Raw genomic sequence first — 18,970 nt, forward strand, 5'->3', positions numbered from 1 at the left:
TCCTCGTTATTATTCCTGTTTGTTTTTTGCACTGTTTTCAATGCACACATATCAGTAGCAATATCTTGACTCTTGAGATGTGCATCCTAAAAAATTATAAAAATTTTAAATTATGAAACTACATGTCGAAACGATTTAACTAGATCCAACATGATTATAATGTGTTGTTGCATATATATCAATCAAAACTCATATTCAAAGTTTCTTTCTCATCAAAATTGATATTACAAGTAAGAACATCAAATAGGAAGGTGGGAGTAATATTTTTTTTTATCAAAAATTTGCAAATCATTAATAGGTTTATAATATTCTTATGCTCTCTTGACCTGGATTTTGTTGAAATGGAGATTATTGTTACTCGTCATACTTATTTTTCATTGATTAAAATTTCAAAGTTGTTATAATAGTTTTTTCTAAAAACAGCACCAAAGGTCGTCTTGAAGATTTTTAGACCACTGTTCTAATATGAAAATTAGGCTCTCAAATTTGTAAAAAATAAAGATGGAAGGTTGGCTATTAAATATGGAAATTTGAAGTTTAAAGATTAATCATTGGGAAATTTATTAAGGTCGGAAAACAAAGGTGTTCTCCTTGCATACCCTCATCTACCTATGTGAACATCACAATAAGAACTAAGGAGACCAATAGTTGCTACAATATGAAGTAGAAGATAGTGTAGTGTCTTTGGTGGGTGACAAATGCTATCAGAACCTTTGCAGTTCATTAAACTACGAATTTACAAGTCATCATACAATTCTACAGGCAAACGGGCCGCAAGGATGGCATTTAATGGAGTTGCCCTAGGCATAGCTAGGCCCAATCCTTCAGACATATCAACTGGCCCACCATCTTCCGTCCACATATCAAATCCTTGGATCAATTGACCCAACATCAACTGAACTACTTGCAGCCCAAAATTCATCCCAGGACAAGCCCTTCTCCCCAAAGAAAAAGGGATGTACTCAAAACTTTGCCCTCTAAAATCAATACTCCCATGCTCATTAAGAAATCTTTCGGGCCGAAACTCATCCGGTCCGGCCCACACCCGTGGGTCTCGATGTACCTTCCATATGTTGACAATTATGCGAGTCCCCTTACGAATGAAGTGGTTGTCTATGTGGCAGTCTTCCAAGGCCTCTCGTGGGCCTGCTAATGGGCTTGGTGGGTACAAACGAAGCGTTTCTTTTATAATGGCTTGGAGATATGGTAGGTTTGCGATGTCTGATTCATTTACCCATCTTTGTTTCCCAACTTGTTGGTCCAATTCTTCTTGGGCTGCTTTTAGGGCCTTGGGGTGGTTTAATAGTAGTGAGATGGCCCATGTTAGTGTGATAGAGGTGCTTTCCGAACCCGTTAAGAGTAGTATCTGCAAAATTAAAGAAAAAGAAAGGATCATGAACTCAATGCTTAAAGAGGGCAATTATTTGCTAGTATATAAATCCATCATCATTGAGTGATAACCTAATCTCATCAAACGAAATAACTTTAATTTTCTTCTAACCATATGGGGTCTACCCTATACTAATACTTCCACTATTTTTAATAAATGCACTAGTTATTAGGCCCGGGCTACGCCTCGAGTAAGAAAAAAAAATTCATTTATTAATATAATACTTTATAATAATAACACTAAATATAACTTAGCCTAGTGGTTGTGGCACAGTTTCTTGTCTTCGCACGCCTTTTAATATATTATATTGATTATATTTTTTTACTCTATTTGAATATCAATTTTGACCATCATTAATTATTATTTATGAAGACATACGCCATAATTTTAATGGTTAATGGGTTAATCTCGATGTATATTTAATATTTTCAAAATGTTACTTTTTTTATAATTGTTTTGTAATATATTTAAGAAACACAGAAAGTCAGATGTCTACACCAAAAGAGAAAAGCAAATGGTTAGATATGTCTTGAAAAGTATAAAAGTCAAATGGTATAAACTAAATTGAGAGTGAGGGAATGTCGGTCATGGATTAGAAAATACCAGAGCTGTTGCTTTGATGACAGTCTCCCTAGTATAGCCAGACATATCACAGCCTTCCACAAGATTTGATAGCATTACATCCATGAAATCACCATCTTCAAAGCTACCTTCATGTTCTTTCCTTCTTAGAATATGCTCATCAAGCCAATGCCCAATAATCATGTCTATCTCCTTATGAATATCCTTCATATCCCTAATATACCCCATCACATCCATCCATTCAATATATGGTATGAAATCCGAAGGCACAGCAACCCCAGCAACATATGTAGCTTTGCCAATTAAGTTCTTAAATCGCGAAGCAAATGTACCATTTTCGTCGTATAATTCAGGAGAAAATGTCTTCCCAACTATCATACTAATAACAATATTAAAACTAGTGTACTCAAACCACTTACATAACGAAATTTTACCAGTTTGGAGACTGCTGTTATTTAGTGTTGTGCATTTTCTAAACAGATTTTTAATGCAGGAGTTCACCTCTGAAGCGCGAACATGCTTCATTTTTTCAAGCCTTTTTGTTGATAAAAGCTCAACGGTTGATATCTTTCTGATATCACGCCAGTATTTGCCATGAGGAGAGATAGCAAAACAAGCATAGTTGTAAGCGAAGTACTTACTCACAGCCATCGTAGGCCTTGTTGCAGTGACTGCATCGTTTTTTACGAAGCAATCTTGAACCACCTCCTTCGAGTTCAGGACTACGGCTTGCTGTTGGCCGAGGCGGAGCCCGAAGCTAGGCCCGCACTCGTCAGCCATAGCTCCGAGTGTTCGGGCTATGGTTCTTTTGCCACCTAGAAGATGTAAGTGCCCTATGAAGGGTAATGCCCCTTTTGGTTGTGGAAGTTGCTTGAAGTTTTGCTTGGTTTTTTTACTCTTTCTTGCACTAATTTGTGCTGGAATCAGAGTTATAGCTAATATTACTAGCAGAATAATTTGCCAGCAACAAGCAATGGAATTATTCTCCATATTTTCTCTTCTTTTTTTTTTTCCTTTGCTTTTTAGCTCTGGAGTTCGAAAGAAATGCAGGTTGTGGCGCTGTTTTTATAGGAGTCTCTGAGCCACTAAATTGGTACTAGAACCATTATTGAGGGTTATCAATGGAAATATAAAAATTGAGAGTTACCATTATGAAAGTCGGAAAGTCCAAGGTCAATATTGAAAAACTGGGTATGATTTGATGTAATGGGTTACTTATAGCTAGAAATCGTTTTCTTCTTGTTAAGAAAGCATGAACCATAAGAAACATGGAAAAAATAGGGGAAAAGGACATGAAAACGTAGTATGTGGCTTTGGTTTATCAGGAGTCTTCTAGCCAGAAATTGATTCCTCTGTGGGACACTGCTTCAAAAAAAATTCTCTCATATGTCGTAGCCAGAAAATGAAATTCACGTTTTGATGTGCCACTATAGTTTTAATTATGCGCAGGACACGAAATATTAGTCAACAAAACGAAATATATCTTCATTGTAAACGTTTGTTGTTTCGTAATTATTCAGTCACTACACTGTACTCCAACTCCAATCTTTTCAAAATTTTAATACACAATGTCTCCCGCGTTTAGCAGACATCATTAATCTTGCTTTTTATAATTTAGTGAAACTAATTTAATTTATACATATTTTAACTTTTATAAGGAATATTTATAAGTTAGATTAGTTTCACTAAATTACTAAAATTAAGCAAAGTTCATTACGCATAGTTGATGTCAAGTCCATTATTGCATCACAAAATGTAAGTTTAAGGGTCCTTATGGAATTTCAAAAAGGTTAGGATATAACGTAAAAAGTGAAAAAACACATACAAAAAGAATATAGTATAGAAAAATCCACCCTTTTTTCTTTTTAAAGGAGTAAATGTTCGTTCAATATCTCTAAATGCGCAAAGTTTCATGTATTTTTTTTAGTGCGTGTTGGGTACAACAAGTTATTCTACATTAAATATCTTTCACTACATATTAGTAAAAATTATAATAATTGAATATTAATAAAGTACTCAGTGAGACGTATCAAACAAGGCCCCACATGACTAGTTTTTCCTTATATATTGAGAAAAATCTAAAAGATTCTCTCTAATGGTGAATAGTGTCAAGATTCTAAGTGAGAAAGATAAAAAAAATACAGAGGGAGTACATCTCAACCAGAATGACATGTATTATACAAATAATGTCATGAATCTTATGCCATTTTGTTATTTATATATATCATGTTATTTGAGTTATTATACAAATAATGGCAGCAACAACCTTTGAATTTTCTTCCTTGAACGTATGTATGTGTTCTCTGAAAGTGAAGGGTTACTAACTATGTTGATTGCATCAACATTTTGATTTTTTTTAGAGGCATTAACATACATTTTGATTGATGTGCCATTTTTTTAATGTTAATTTTTCTCATTTTCACGTTTAAGAGGTGTTCGACGCAAATTAGATGGTAGACACGAGTCTATTATTTGCGCACCATTCAACACAATGAACAAAACAGCACCCTCAATGAACAAACTAAGCAAAAAAACAAAAGAACAACACACGAGACTCCACGAACATCTAAAGCAGCAACGAACAAGAAAAAAAAGATGAATATAAGAAGAAATATCTGATGAAAAACCACTCAACCTAATGAACAGAGAAAGAAAATACAATGAACAAAGATATATATGCAATAAGCAAGCAAACTAAGAAACATAAAGATAAAGGTTAGCAAAATTTCACGTGTTGATGTACATTAGTTTCACATGTTTATTGAAGACCAGTTGATGTACATTAGTTTCACGCGTTTTATGATAGTAGACACGAGTCCACCATCTACCAATTGATGTTGGGCTTCTGGGAATATTGTACGTCATTTCTTATCTATTATTCTAAATTAAGTGATCGATTAAGAAAAAGGGAAAATTATTAAGAATAAGTCAACCTTTAAGTCATCCGTTAAAAATAAGTCAACTCTTTGATTATTGTTGAATAAGTCAACCTTTAATACCAATATGTTTTTAACAAATCTTTGCCTATTATTAACTTATTTAATCGCTTAAATATATTATGTGTAACTGTTTAAAAGAATGAGCGAGAAAACAAAAAGAGATTAAAAATTACAAAAAAAGAAAGAAAAAAGACAGATTATTTGTAATTAAACTTGTTTGAAATTGATAAGTACTAAAGGTAGACTTATTCAAGAAATAATCAAAAGATGACTTACTTTTAGCAAACGGGACAAAGGTTAACTTATTATTGACATTTATTCCTAAGAAAAAAAAGGGAAAATCAAGGAATTGCAAAAGATGCTAGGATGGAAGTAGATAAACTTGAATAGACCCTATACACGATAATTTATTGTGCACTACGTACCATATGATATAGTCAGTTGTTATTTGTTATACTCCATCCGTTCCAATTTAGTTGTGACACTTTCTATTTTAGAAAGCTTTAAATTAGATTTACACTTTCATTTTGGGTAATAACTTCTCTCTATCTCTCTTCTATCACATGTGACCCTTTTGTTTTCTTTCTTTATCTCTCTCCTCTTAAAAAATGGTCCAGGAGCCCGTGATTTTAAAAGTTCCACAATTTGAAATGGAGAAAATAGTAAATTCTTACTACCTCTGCCCTTTTTTAATAGTTACAATTTCACTTTCGACACTATTCACAAATTTCCCTTTGACTGTCATTTGTGATTTATGATTAAGAGAAAATATAGTTATGTGGGGTCTTGTTTGATTCGTCTTGATATGTACTTTTAAAATATCGACTTTTTATATTTTTTTACAAATACAAAATTAGAGATATAAAGGCTCAAAATAGCGTATCGGCATGAAAGGTAAGTGCAACTATTAAAAAATAACAGAGGTAGTATATGATATCATCATCTTTTGTATAAATTAATTTTTATATGATATAGTATGTTTTCTAAGTTTAAAATTTATTGTGAATTGTTAATGGAACTATAGAAGTATATAATCATATCAAAAATAGAGTAGGACTAGGAGTACTATATTATAAGACGTGGGTGAATTTGTATAAAAAATAGAGTAGAGTTTGCTACTTAATTTTGGTAGATAGTTATAAATCTATGTGGTCAGGAAATTATGTAGGCAATAGAAATTTTCATGATTTTTAAATTTGGATAGTTGTTTTATTGATAGGAAGTGAGGAAAATGGGGGCAATGAGAATTTGAAATTCCCACAAAATGTAGGAATTTATTTACCTACCCTTTCCTTGATCACTCATAATTCCTACATAAATTCCTATAAATTACAACCTCTCCTATCATTACCAAACAAATTAGAGTAATTCCTAGGAATTTTATAAAGGAATTAATTTCCCATAAATTGTAAATTCCTTTGAGAATTTAATTCACTTTGCAACCAAACAAGCACGTATGATATTCTCTGGAAAGTCTCATATCAATAAAAATTATCTGTAAGCTTTATTTATCGTCAATATTTTCAAAATATTTTTTTTAAAAAAACGTTAATAAATGCTTACTTATATTTTAATGCTCATTAACAATACTCTCTCTGTTTCTTATTATTGTTCATATTTACTTTTTGCATAGTTTTCAACGCACATATATGAGCAACAATATCTTGAGATTTGTATCGTAAAAACTATAAAAATTTAATATTCTGAAACTCCATGTCAAAACAATTCTAAGTAGATTTCACATGATTATGTGCTAGTTTCTCTCTTCAAATTTAATATTCCAAGTAAGATCAAAGAGGAATGCATGGAGATATTCTTTGTTATTATTAAAAAAAAAATTGCAAATATTCTTCCATAAAATTTGCAAAGTATTGATGGTTTCCAATAAGTTATAATGACGTTCAATTCTCTTGACCTGAATTTCAATGAAAAGTGATTATTTTTACTCATAATTGATTTTCACTGATTAAAACTTATTTTTACTTGTTGAAATTACTTCTTACTCATTAAACTGATTCTTACTGATGCATTATTCTACTATATGTTATACGACGATGCTGATCAAAAATCTTATTTCCATTGAATAATAATTTTTTTACTTAGTAAAATCTAATTCATTCTTTGTTTTGTTTTTTTTTTTTTTTTTGTTTTCGACAGGTGGTTAATATCAATTTACATGCAAGGTACAATACACTTAGGCTCTCTTCTTTTTGGGCTAAATTAATATAATTCAGTTCAGCTCAGTTGAGACAAATTCAGTTTAGTTTAGTTTACTTTTAACAAATTCACTCCAATTCAATTTGATTACTTTTCTCTCACAGTTTTAATTCAGTATAGTTCAACTTAAATTTAATCTAAAAGAGAAGAGTCTTATTAGCAAGCAGAAACCTGAAGAGAATGAAGTAGCAAAGAGTAGAGAGATCTTTCTTTTTTATTTGTTTTTGGGAATTTCTCAATGGAGACCTCGAACTTTTCGAATTTTCTATTGGTGGCCCTAAGTTTTTTTATTACCACTGGTAATCCTGAATTATCATTTTTACTAGCCTTTATATGTACGCTATGCATGCAAAGTCGAAGGATGAGTGGAAATTGCTGTGCAATTTGTTAGATGGATTTTTCCTTTTCTATTTTAAACTGGTAGAGTAGTAGGTGCTATAGTTTCATCTTATATTTAGGGCTTTTGTCAAAAAGGCGGGTGGACATCAAAGTCCTCAAGAGTTCTCCTATATAATAGAGATTCCCACATGAGCCTTTATATAGAAAAAAAATGTTAGTTTTGGTAGCTTTTCATTAGAATTCTTGTCTCGGTTTGTGTGCTTGAAATTGTCTAGGTTTGCATGCCGCAACTATTGCTCGGTTAAAGTTTTGGGGCTCATTTTAGTCATTAAAGGTCAAATTTTAAAGTTTAAATTGGTTTTCATGCCTAAAATTTGGTCGGAATTGAGTGTCATATTGGCCCTTAAGTGTCAAAATTGACAAAAAATGACTGGAAGCACCTTTTTTTGTGTGCCAAGACATTGATTCTAACGGAAAGTTAATAGAATCAACGGTTTTTTGCTTTATAAGGTCACATTTAGGACTAGAACAATCATTGAGGATTTATAGTGTTAATCATGAAGAACGTGGGATTAATGTTAGAGTACACGTTTTAGTCCATTTACCCATGATGTTTCTTCCCCTAAGGAACACGTTTTACATCATGTCCCATGATCCCATGAACTATAAATCGTGGATAAATGCAGCCATTACTCCTAATAATAGGAGTTCCTTGAGCATTATCCGAAAATCAGTTTTTATAAAACTCTTTTTATCTTTAAACTGATTTTTAATCTTTAAGAAAATAATATCTTTGAAATAAAATCTTTCTAACAACCGGATATTTATTTTCTTATTTTTCCGAAAAATAAAATCTTTTTCCAAAACAGATTTTCTTTTTTAAAACTGATTTTATCATTTGAAATTAGAAATAACTAATTTCCTATAATCTAGGCATGACTTACTCCATTATCATTTTAACCGTTACACTAATACACGCCTAAGTCTAGTTCCTTTATTATCAGTTCCTTTAACATATTTGCTAAGTGCCACTTAGTTTGTTCCTTACAAAGGAACAAACGCTTCATTCTCAAATATCTGCCACAGTTCCTTACCATTCTTTCTTTGTTCCTTTACATTGGAACTAGAAAATAAAACGCCTAGCTTCTATTATTCTTGATCCAATGCTTGCTCCAGTATCAACATAGAAACTTCTTTACTTAGCCTTTGAAATCCTCTCTTGACTTCTTCATTGACTTCGTATTCTCCCAGTTCCTTGCATTGATACCTTAAACACCATACACTTAAATAATTCATTAGTTCACTACTTAGTTTGTTCCTTTGTTTCTTTGTCATTATCAAAACTAGGGTTCAACAATTTCCCCCTTTTTGATGATGACAACAAAGGTACAAACTAAGGAAAATAACAAATAATATAAGTGAATGAAAATAAAAACATAAAGAAGAAAATGAAAAATAAAACACAATTATGTAGTAACTGAAGTTTGATTTTTCATTTACCTTAACCTATTTTTGATTTTTCATTTACCTTATCCAATTTTTAATTTTTTTCAATTTTCATTTTTTATTAAGTTTATGTACAGTTTGTTCCTTAAATCCTTTTCCCCCTTTGTCATCCTCAAAAAGAATAGACTCTGCATGAATTGATGAATTGATTTAACACCTTAAGACCAATATGCAAGCACCATTAGTGGTTAAGTTAGAAAATCAAAGAGTAAACTTGCTCAAACATCAATCACATAATACTAGCCATTCCAAGGAAGAAATTATGCAAACATTTAGAAACATAGACAATATAGCAAAAGTCATTGATTATATAGCACTTGTTCCATAACAAAACAAAGAAAGAAAAGAAAAAGGAAGAAACAAAAGTTGTGTTCCTTGATGAAAGAAACAGGAACAACAAAACAACAATAAAAGAAACTAAGAAAGGGAAGGGGAATGGTGTTCCTCTACAACTTCTTCTTCAACCACATCCTCCAATTTTTCATCACCACCCCATGATGTTGTGCAACCTGTTCCTTCAGCTCCTCCAAGGACGAGCCATAGAGTCCATCTTCTTTTGCTGCGCAACCACGGTATCACTCAATTTCTTCATAAGACTTATCATAGTATCAGTTTTGGCATCCAAAGTCCAATGAAGATGATTGTAAAATTTTATCATATGTTGTGCAGGAAGGCAGACTTCATTAACCCAGTTAGTATCATCCGGATTTCCTGTTCCTTACCCTTGGAACTAGAGGCAGATGGGGGATGTTGTGAAGGAACTGGAGGGGTTTGAGTGGAAGGCTCATCTGTTCCAGGAATGGAAACAGAAGGTGAAGGGTGATAAATGGGAGGAAGAATGGTGGTGTGGGTGGAAGAGTTGTGGAGGTGGAAGCAAAAGGATTTGGCCTTTTATTTCATCCTTCAACTGCTCAAAACTGAAGGAACAGAGAAGGACGAAGGTGAAATGGAGGGTATTTTGTGAAAGGAACAGAGAGTTTGGGAGATGGTGGGAGAGTAGGTTCCTTGAGAGTAGAGGGTACCTGTTCCTCATTATCCGAAAGGACTAATCAAGAGTCCTCGTTGGAAGGAACAGGAACAGGAGCAATTTTTCGACGAGTGCTCTTTCTCACTCTCAAGGAACAGAGGGTTTAGGCTTAGTGGCAATGTGTTTGCGCCTCTTAGGTTTCGGTTCCTCCGGCTTAGGAACAGGGTTATCCAAGATTACATCATTATCTTCTAAGTCAGTTGGGCAGTTTTCTTTTTCCTGAGGAACTGGAAGCCATTCTTCCTTGAATGAGAACACCTTCTTGGACAGACAAGCCAAGTCCATTTAGGGTCTTCTCATTCAAGATGTTCCCTTGTTTGACCCCTATGGTGGTCCAACCCGTAAGTCTTACTTCAAAATGATGAAGTAAGGAAGTTATCAAGGCACCGTACCAATAACACAATTTTCTCAATACAGTGGGTTAATGTTGAATGAAGAGGGAAGGGAAATTGATTTGTATGTGGTGGTCCAAGCAAAACATGTAACACATATCCAAGAGACCCACTTCATTCCTCTTTTCAGTTCGAGGAATGAGTGCTCTCCAAACCAAGTTAAACAGTACTTTGTGAAGGGGAGAGAGTAGGTTATGGTTAAGTTTGTTTTGGCCAGCTGTTCCTCCAAAATATTCTAAGATTTTGTCTTGAGGAAAATTCGGAAAGGAAACAGTTCCTTTCCTTTTAAAATACAAATCAGTTCCTTTGCAAGGAACTTCCCATACTTTGCTTAAAGTTGCTTGATTAAACCTTATTTTCTTTCCTCTAACTCAGTTGTGCAAGTTCCATTAGTATTAACAAATTTGCACAAACTCATCCATAGCTAGAGGAACAAGAGCATTATTAAAGGCGAATTCAAACAAGAATTCCATGCCTTGTTCCTTTAGAATGGAGGTTAATTCTAGAAATTCAATTTTATTGCCCATTCTAAATCGACGCAAAACCCAAAACATACCTAGATTCACTTCGTTCGACCCTTTTCTTGGAAGACGAAGAAACAGTTCCTTTGGAAGGAACAGGTGCAGTTTCTTCTTCTTCCCCCGAGATTGTTCCGGGGTTTCTTCTTCATCGTCTTCCCCAATCAATTTTCTTCTTCGCATGCTCCTTCTAGGAGATTCTAATTGCTGTTCCTCTATGGGGTTTTCTTGAATTATGTCGGTTTCAAGGGTTTTAGTTGGAGATGAAGAAATTTCCATTTTTGAAGTGTCGGTTGTTTTTGTGTTGGAAAAGGTGAGTTTCTTGAAGTTTTTGCCATGATTTGTGAAGGTTTGGAGGTTTTTATGGAGTATCAAAGGGTGTGATGAGGTTTCGTGATTGAAGATGAAGAGTTTAGAGGAACACGGTTTCTTAGATGAATTAAGAAGGAAGTTTTGCATGTAATAGTAATTATGACACGCGGGAAAGAAATAAAGCAAAAAAAAATAAAAATGACAATAAAAGGAAGAAAATGAAAAGATAAAAAGAACCAAGATTTAATTAAAACTAGTTCCCCTTATTTTTGGGATTTTTTTTCGGATTTTTCGAATTTTTATGAATTTTAATTTTTAAAGAAAATAAATGCTAAGGAACTTGTGCTATAGGAACAACTAATGCTACATATCAATTCCTTCATATATGCATGTTTCTTGACCTTAGGAACAGTAAGGGGAGTATTATGTGACATTTGTGAGTTGTTTGATTTCTTTGACTTCATGTTTATGTTTGCAACATTCCAATTTGCAATGGTCTTAGGCAATTAAACACAATTATTTTTAGCACACAAAGTCACTCAAATTGATTCAAACATGGGGGAATTGACATAGGAACAATCACTTAATTTTTATTAACCTAACTCAAGCCTTAATTTTCATATCTATCTCTTTGCAAAGGCTTAGTTAGGATATCAGCAATCTGATAATCAGTTTGACAAAACTCAAGTTTAATCAAACCTTTTTCAACATTTTCTCTTAAAAAGTGATGTCTAATATGTATATGCTTTACTCTAGAATGATGCACTGGATCTTTAGATATACTATAGCACTTGTATTGTCACAATAAATAGGAACACATTCAAAGTTTATTCCATAGTCACTAAGTTGTTGTTTTATCCAAAGCATTTGAGAGCAACATGCAGCAGCAGCTACATATTCTGCTTCAGCAGTGGATAAAGCAACTGTGTTTTGTTTCTTGGTACTCCAAGAAACTAAACTATGACCAAGGAATTGTGCCATACCTGAGGTGCTTTTCCTATTTACAAGATCTCCAGCATAATCTGCATCTGCATATCCTTTTAGTTCGAATGTATCACTTCTTGGATAGTAGAGTCCAAGATCATCTGTTCCTTTAAGATATCTAAGAATTCTCTTCACAGCAGTGAGGTGAGACTCCTTTGGATTTGCTTGAAATCTAGCACACAAACCAACACTGAAAGCTATGTCTGGACGACTAGCAGTTAGATACAAAAGTGAACCAATCATTCCTCTATATCAACACTTGTTCCTATGGAGTCTTCATCTAATCTAGTTGAAGTTCCCATAGGAGTGTGATTTATCTTTGAATTTTCGAGGCCATATTTCTTTAATAGTTCCTTTATGTATTTTTGTTGGTGAACAATTATACCTTTTTCAGTTTGTTTGATTTGTAGTCCAAGAAAGAAATTTAACTCACCCATCATACTCATTTCAAATTCATTGCTCATGAGACTTGAGAATTCTTTGCACAATGTTTCATTAGTAGCTCCGAATATGATGTCATCAACATATATTTGAACAAGCAAAATATCAGTTCCTTTAGATTTTAGGAACAAGGTTTTATCAACCTTTCCTCTTTTAAAGTTTTTTCTAAAAGGAACTTGATAATCTCTCATACCATGATCTAGGTGCTTGTTTTAACCCATAAAGAGCTTTATCAAGCTTGTAGACATGATTTGGGAGATTTATTATTTTCAAACCAGGGGGTTGTTCAACATATACATCTTCGTTTAGATAGCCATTTAAAAATGCACACTTAACATCCATTTGATATAATTTGAATCCCATGTAAGCAGCAAATGCAATTAATTCAATAATGGCTTCTAATCTAGCTACAGGAGCAAAGGTTTCTTCATAATCAATTCCTTCTTGTTGGTTATAACCTTTTACTACAAGTCTAGCTTTGTTTCTTACAATGGTTCCATATTCATCTAGTTTGTTTCTAAACACCCATTTTAAGCCAATTACTTTTTGTTGTTTAGATGAAGGAACTAGATGCCATACCTTGTTTCTTTCAAACTCATTTAATTCAGCTTGCATTGCAATAATCCAATCAGAGTCAGTTAAGGCTTCTTCATGATTTCTTGGTTCCATCATTGATAGGAACGCATGAAATGCACAAAAGTTCCTTAACTGAGATCTAGTTTGCGTACCTTTGGATATGTCGCTGATTATGAGTTCCACAGGATGTGACTTTTGTAATCTCCAAGGTTTTGGTTGAAACTCTCTTATAGGAACATGTTGTTCCTCATGAGTTCCTATGAGATGAGGAACTCTGCTCAGTTGTTCCTCTGTTAGCCTCGGTGGACTCAGTTCCTTCATTTAGAGGAACAGGAGATCTTCTCCTCCTTGAGGAACAGGAACATCATTGAATTATTTTCAATTCCTCGTTCCTTTCCTCTTTCACTTCTTCTTCTTCTTGTGAATCTGTGTTCCTTGACTAGGTTGTGCTAACCCTATCTCATAGTCATCAACCTGTATGCTTGGATTATGTTTGTCAGATTCATCAAAGATTACATGAATGCTTTCTTCAACACACATAGTTCTCTTGTTATATACTCTATAAGCTTTACTATGTGAGGAGTATCCTAAAAATGTTGCTTCATCACTCCTTGCATCAAATTTTCCAAGATTATCTTTTCCATTATTATGCACATAACATTTGCATCCAAATGTTCTAAAATAGGTGATGTTTGGTTTCTTTCCAAAGTAAAGTTCATAAGGAGTTTTATTAATGATAGGTCTCATCATGGCACGATTAATTATGTGACAAGCAGTATTAACAGCTTCAGCCCAAAAGTTCCTTGGAAGTTCACTAGCAATTAACATGGTTCTAGACATTTCCTCCAAAGTTCTATTTTTCCTTTCTACAACACCATTTTGTTGTGGTGTTCTAGGGGCAGAAAAATTATGATCTAGGCCATTATCTCTGCTAGGTCATCAAATTTATAATTTTCGAATTCCTTGCCATGATCTGATCTAATGTGCATTATTTTATGTCCACTTAGGTTTTGAACTCTTTTAGCAAAGACAAGGAACTCATCATAAGTTTCATCTTTACTAGAGAGAAAAATAACCCAAGTGTACCTAGAGTAGTCATCTACAATCACAAGTACATACCTCTTTCCACTTCTGCTTTGAATTCTCATGGGTCCACATAAGTCCATATGAATTAACTCTAATGGTTTAGTGGTACTTACAATCGTTTTAGATTTGAAAGAGGATCTTACTTGTTTACCTCGTGCACATGCATCACAAACTTGATCAATATGAAATTTTATGGATGGTAATCCTAAAACAAGGTCTTTTGATCTAAGTTTCTCAAGTAATGAAAAGCTAGCATGTCCTAGACGCTTGTGCCATAGAAGTGAATCATCTTCAATAACACTAAGACAAGTTAAATTGATTTGAGGAACAAGGTCTAGATCCACAATGTATGTGTTCCCTTTCCTTGTTCCTTCCAAATAACCTTCTTAGTTTTAATGTTGATGATTAAGCATTTTTCTTATCAAATTTTACAGTATTTCCTTTGTCACAGAATTGAGAAATGCTTAATAGATTATGTTTTAGACCTTCAACTAAAAATACATTTTCAATGGAGTGTAATGGTGACTTACCGACCTTACCCATAGCAACAATGTTACCTTTCTTATTATCACCAAATGTTACACTCACCTTCATAGGTTGTGAGTGAGAGAAACTTCGTTTTGTCTCCTGTCATGTGCTTGGAACAACCACTATCGAGATACCAAGTGTTGTTCCCCCTCACTCCAACCTGCAAAAATCAACTAGTTGTTAGTTGAAGGAACCCCATCTTTCGTGGGTTCCTGTTCTTGACTAGGATTTGTTTTGACAACCCATTTTTTTTACTTATTGTCACATTTTTCCCAATCATCTCAGATTTTATTGACATTGATTTATGTAATGACCTACCTTGCCACAATACATACAGAACTTATCACTAGGTAGATCAACATATTTCTTTGTCTTGTTCCTTTTCTTGTAGTTTTCAAAACCAAGACCTTCCTTCCTTTTGGTCTGTGGTTTCTCAATCCACTTAGGAACTTTCATGATTTTGCCTCTGTTCCTTGCGACAACCAGTTCCTTTTTAAGATTACAGATCTGTTCCTTTAAAATAATTTTCTCTTTATTTATTTTTTCAATCTCAGATCTGTATCCTTTCAAAGGGGTTGATCTTATATCAAAGGAACTCAGAACAGGGACAAATTCCTTCAAGTGTGAAATCTCTAAATTAATTAGATAATTTTCATTTTTCAAACTCTCATAAAATTCTTTGATTTTTAAGTTTTTATCAAAAAATCAAAAACTGTTTCGACATCAGTTCTCATTTTCTTAAGCCATTCTATGTGTTCCTTGCAAACTTTAAGGCTTGTTCCGTTTGTTCACGTTTTTCACGTTCATCTCTACATTCAAGAATTGCATCATAAAGAAGATCATATATTTCAGTCCTAGTTTTACCATCTAGTTCTGACTCAAGTCCATGTTGACTTACCTCAATTTTTTCTTCATCTTCTTTTTCGTCAGTGTTTGCCATGAGGCAAAGGTTTGCTGTTTCTTCAGTTGGTTGTTCCTCTTCTTCTTCCGTCTCTGAATCTCCCCAAGCAGCTATCATAGCTTTGCGCACATTTGCCTTAGAGAAAGGTGCTTTTGATTCTTTGTTCCTTTCAGCAAAGCGTTCCTTGTTCCTTTCTTTGGTTTTGTGTCATTTTCCCAAAGAGGACATTCCTTGATGAAGTGATCTGTACTTCCACATTTATGACAAGCAGCTTTGTTAGAAAATTTCTTAGTTTTACCTTTGAAGTTTCCATTCTTCATGTTCCTGTACATCTTTCGAAATTTTCGAACCATGAGGGCTGCTTCTTCTTCTTAGAGTCCGAATCATCTTCATCATCTGCTTTGAGAGCAATTGATTTTGATTTGGAGCTTTCACCATATTCAGTATCAAGGTGAAGCTCATGAGTCATAAGTGACCCTGCCAGCTGTTCTAAGTTGAACTTAGTGAAGTCTTTTGTTTCTTGAAGAGCGTGACTTTAGCCATCCATCTGTCCTTAGGAAGACTCCTAAGAACCTTTCGAACCTGTTCCTCAGATGAAATAAACTTTCCAAGAGAAGCCAACTCATTTATAATGTTAGTAAAAAGAGTAAACATGTCTCGGATGCTTTCTTTGGATTTCATGCAGAACAGTTCATATTGATTCATAAGTAAATCAATTTTCGATCTTTTAACTTCATTAGTTCCTTCGTGGGTTACTTCTAGTAAATCCCATATTTGCTTTGCGGATTTGCATCCCATGATCCTATTATGTTCATGGGGTCCAAGTCCACAATGCAATATTTAATAGCCATGGCATTTACTTCCATTTTTTCAAAATCAGATTTGTCATAATCAGAGAGGGGTTTAAGAGTTACCTCATTTTTGTCATTTGTAGTTGTGACTTCGAAATCACCAACTTCAATGACTCTCCATACCTGATAGTTTTCAGCCTTGATGAATATCTCCATGCGGTTCTTCCAATAGTTGTAGTACTTCCCATTGAACATAGGAGGCCTTTGAGTGGAATAACCTTCTTCAAGTTTCTCGGTGGTATTCATTGTTCCTTGGATCTTTTCTCAATAGGGTTTCCTATCTTACGTGAGTTCTAGCTCTGATACCAATTGTTATTTCCCTAGGAACACTACAAGAGGGGGGAATTGTAGGTGTAGAAATAAACGTAACTTTTTGCGGAAATTAAAACTTAAACGAATAAACAAGCTAAAGGAACACAAGGGATTTTTACGAGGAAAAACTTCTTGGGCCCAACAAGAAGAAACAACCTCGACCACTAGGGATTTTAAACTCAACACTTTCACTAATTAGGCCAAACAACTCTGTTACAACCTAATTCTAACTCGAGCACACCTTGAGTTCCTAAACTCAAGTTCCTGGACCACTGTTCCCTTAACAGCAGTTCCTCTCAACTTCACTCGAAGTTTTCTCACACATACAAGCTTCACTCAAAGCCTTTCTCTTACAGAACTTCACTCAAAGTTCCCTTACCCCAAAAACCAAAATACAATTGATCGAAATAAGCTTAGTGGAATTAGAGTAAGAAGGCAAAGAACAAATGGCTATTATGAGAGAATGAAGGCACTGACACTTAATAAGTTAAACTCACTTAATTACTTAGTCAGACACAATTTGGAACTTATCTAGACTTCTATATTTATAGTGTTAATCATGAAGAACGTGGGATTAATGTTAGAGTACACGTTTATCCATTTACCCATGATGTTCCTTCCCCTAAGGAACACGTTTTACATCATGTCCCATGATCCCATGAACTATAAATGAACGTGGATAAATGCAGCCATTACTCCTAATAATAGGAGTTCCTTGAGCATTATCCGAAAATCAGTTTTTATAAACTCTTTTTATCTTTAAACTGAATTTTAATCTTTAAGAAAATAATATCTTTGAAATAAAATCTTTCTAACAACCGGATATTTATTTTCTTATTTTCCGAAAAATAAAATCTTTTCAAACAGATTTTCTTTTTAAAACTGATTTTATCATTTGAAATTAGAAATAACTAATTTCCTATAATCTAGGCATGACTTACTCCATTATCATTTTAACCGTTACACTAATTACACGCCTAAGTCTAGTTCCTTTTATTAATTCAGTTCCTTTAACATATTTGCTAAGTGCCACTTAGTTTGTTCCTTACAAAGAAACAAACGCTCATTCTCAAATATACTGCCACAGTTCCTTACCATTCTTTCTTTGTTCCTTTACATTGGAACTAGAAAATAAAACGCCTAGCTTCTATTATTTTTGATCCAATGCTTGCTCCAGTATCAACATAGAAACTACTTTACTTAGCCTTTGAAATCCTCTCTTGACTTCTTCATTGACTTTGTATTCTCCCAGTTCCTTGCATTGATACCTTAAACACCATACACTTAAATAATTCATTAGTTCACTACTTAGTTTGTTCCTTTGTTTCTTTGTCATTATCAAAACTAGGGTTCAACAGGCCCAACCCTATTCTTTCTCGGTTCACTATGTTTAATAGGAGGAAGTGGCGTTCGGCACTAATAAATCATCTTCTGGCATAGGGGAAGAACTGGCCTTCCTCTTTCCTTTACCTCTTTTCATCACTGGCTGGACTGCAGCAGCTCGCATACCACTATCCTTCTCCCACCCTCTACAGCATCCCCTTCCCTTTCTCCACAACAACCTCCTTCCCTTTACCGTAAACCACCACCTTCCCTGTGTCCTCTTTCTCAACCGCCTTCCCCTTTTGAGTAACATGCAAATCTCGTTGTAAGACCTCAACATATAGGGCCTACAAACCTCTTTCTTCTCCTCCACCACATCATGCATGAAAGAATCCTTCTGAATTTTTTCTAACCTTATCATCCTCTCCGGAATCCCTAATTTTTTTTGTCCTCCTCACTATCGATTCCAATAATCTCACGGTCACCCTCGTATGATGAGTCATTAGAAACTATAAAATCCTCTAAGATCGGAGAGTCACTATCCTATTTTAACGGTTTACACAACCAATTTCGGTGGTAATTTCGGCCTTGCCTCCCTCAATGGAAACACCTCCATCTCTCCCAACTGCTCCTCCACCGCAGATTCAAGCGCCTTCTTTGCGCTGAGACCTATATGATTATATGTACCCCCGGTTTCGTAAAAACGTGAGGGCCACAAAGATCTCCGTTTGAAGGGGTCACATATG

The 18,970-nt window shown here is 34.2% G+C and overlaps 1 protein-coding gene across 1 annotated transcript; it reads right to left on the bottom strand.

Moving 5' to 3' along the window:
- Positions 1–516: 516 nt before the first annotated feature.
- Positions 517–3,007, bottom strand: LOC104908785 (dimethylnonatriene synthase). The gene is made up of 2 exons (XM_010697935.4): positions 1,994–3,007; positions 517–1,366 (listed from the first exon to the last, which is right to left on the bottom strand). The coding sequence occupies exons 1-2, from the start codon at positions 2,960–2,962 to the stop codon at positions 737–739; spliced, it is 1,599 nt and encodes a 532-aa protein (XP_010696237.2). The 5' UTR covers positions 2,963–3,007; the 3' UTR covers positions 517–736.
- Positions 3,008–18,970: the final 15,963 nt, after the last annotated feature.

The sequence above is a fragment of the Beta vulgaris genome, chromosome 7 (genome assembly GCF_026745355.1).
Source record: "Beta vulgaris subsp. vulgaris cultivar EL10 chromosome 7, EL10.2, whole genome shotgun sequence".
Taxonomy (NCBI): Eukaryota; Viridiplantae; Streptophyta; class Magnoliopsida; order Caryophyllales; family Amaranthaceae; genus Beta; species Beta vulgaris.